Genomic DNA, 1459 nt, shown 5'->3' with positions numbered 1-1459 from the left:
CGTCTCTCACACTGAGGACCAATCACAGACGTCTCTCACACTGAGGACCAATCACAGACGTCTCTCACACTGAGGACCAATCACAGACGTCTCTCACACTGAGGACCAATCACAGACGTCTCTCACACTGAGGACCAATCACAGACGTCTCTCACATTGAGGACCAATCACAGATGTCTCACACACTGTGGACCAATCACAGACGTCTCTCACACTGAGGACCAATCACAGACGTCTCTCACACTGAGGACCAATCACAGACCTTCTGTCTTTATTTTGAGTGCGGTGCGAACCAGGGCGAAGAGCGTAGCGTTAAAGGTCACCATCCCGTCAGAGTTCAGAGGCATGTTCATGGCCACCAGCCGCTGAGATGAAGATGAAGAAGAGGAGGGGTAGATACAGTGAATCAGTTCCAGGTTTCCCTGAAAGGTTCTGAAGGCTGCTGGGTTTTTACCTTACAGGCGACTCTGTGAGGACACAACTTCCCAAACCCTAGAGGAGGCTGGATCCTGCGGAGGAGAGCCACTACATCCAAATGTTTGATCCGACCTCTGAGAAGATAAAACACAACGTTCTCTTAATTCAGAACCAACAACACCAACAGCAATAACAACAAAACCAACAATAACACTTGTCAGATTTCACCTTCTTCAGGTGACTAAAATGTAGGATCTCAGGCCAACAAAGACCTGAATGACCTTCAGCAGGGAGGGCAGGGAGAGTGATTTGCATGTGGGTTCAGATATGTGCATTTGAAAGCTTCAAAATCTTCAGTTTCAAATGGGAGGAGAAACATCTTCACAGGTCAACATATTTCATGTGAACCTTTGCTCTGAGTGCTGGTGTATAAAACACTAACACATCTGTCTCTTTATGTTAAGCTAGGCTAACAGGAAACAAATCCAACATACTTGGCCTCTGGATCGTACTCGGACCAGATCCTTTTGAACTCATCCAGGTGATGTGGCCCCAGAATCGACCAATCACGTGTCAGGTAGTCGAAGTTGTCCATGATGACGGCAACAAAAAGATTGATGATCTAAAGGAGATCCAATCAGAAACAACTTCCTGTTCAGGTTCAAGTGAAAATGATAAAAACTGGATAATAATAAAATTAACTATAACTATAATAACAAGAACAAGAACAAAAACAGGAACAAGTACAAGTACAAGAATAAGTACAAGAATAAGTAAAGTACAAGTACAAGAACAAGAACAAGTACAAGAACAAGTACAAGAACTACTGACCAGGAAAGCGCACAACATGAAGAAACTGATGAAGTAAACAATGGCAAAGTTGCTGCCGCAGCTGAACTCCTCTCCTGGTTCGTAGTCTGACTCAGGGTCGCACCGTTTACCTGGAAGACTGGCTAACATGATCTCCTGCCAAGCCTCACCTGTGGCACACCTGCACACACACACACACACACACACACACACACACACACACACACACACA

At 45.2% G+C, this 1459-nt stretch overlaps 1 protein-coding gene across 1 annotated transcript in view; it reads right to left on the bottom strand.

Moving 5' to 3' along the window:
• Window positions 1-6: 6 nt before the first annotated feature.
• Window positions 7-1459, bottom strand: part of cacna1fb (calcium channel, voltage-dependent, L type, alpha 1F subunit) — a gene marked incomplete at its 5' end in the record, with an annotated part of 32048 nt that continues 30595 nt past the window's right edge. The window contains 4 exon segments of the mRNA XM_014030339.1: window positions 7-365; window positions 455-551; window positions 912-1039; window positions 1249-1408. Of these exon segments, the coding sequence (XP_013885793.1) occupies window positions 255-365; window positions 455-551; window positions 912-1039; window positions 1249-1408 (496 nt within the window).

The sequence above is a fragment of the Austrofundulus limnaeus genome, unplaced genomic scaffold, assembly GCF_001266775.1.
Source record: "Austrofundulus limnaeus strain Quisiro unplaced genomic scaffold, Austrofundulus_limnaeus-1.0 Scaffold1043, whole genome shotgun sequence".
Lineage (NCBI taxonomy): Eukaryota > Metazoa > Chordata > Actinopteri > Cyprinodontiformes > Rivulidae > Austrofundulus > Austrofundulus limnaeus.
This window is presented reverse-complemented; position numbering and strand designations above follow the sequence as displayed.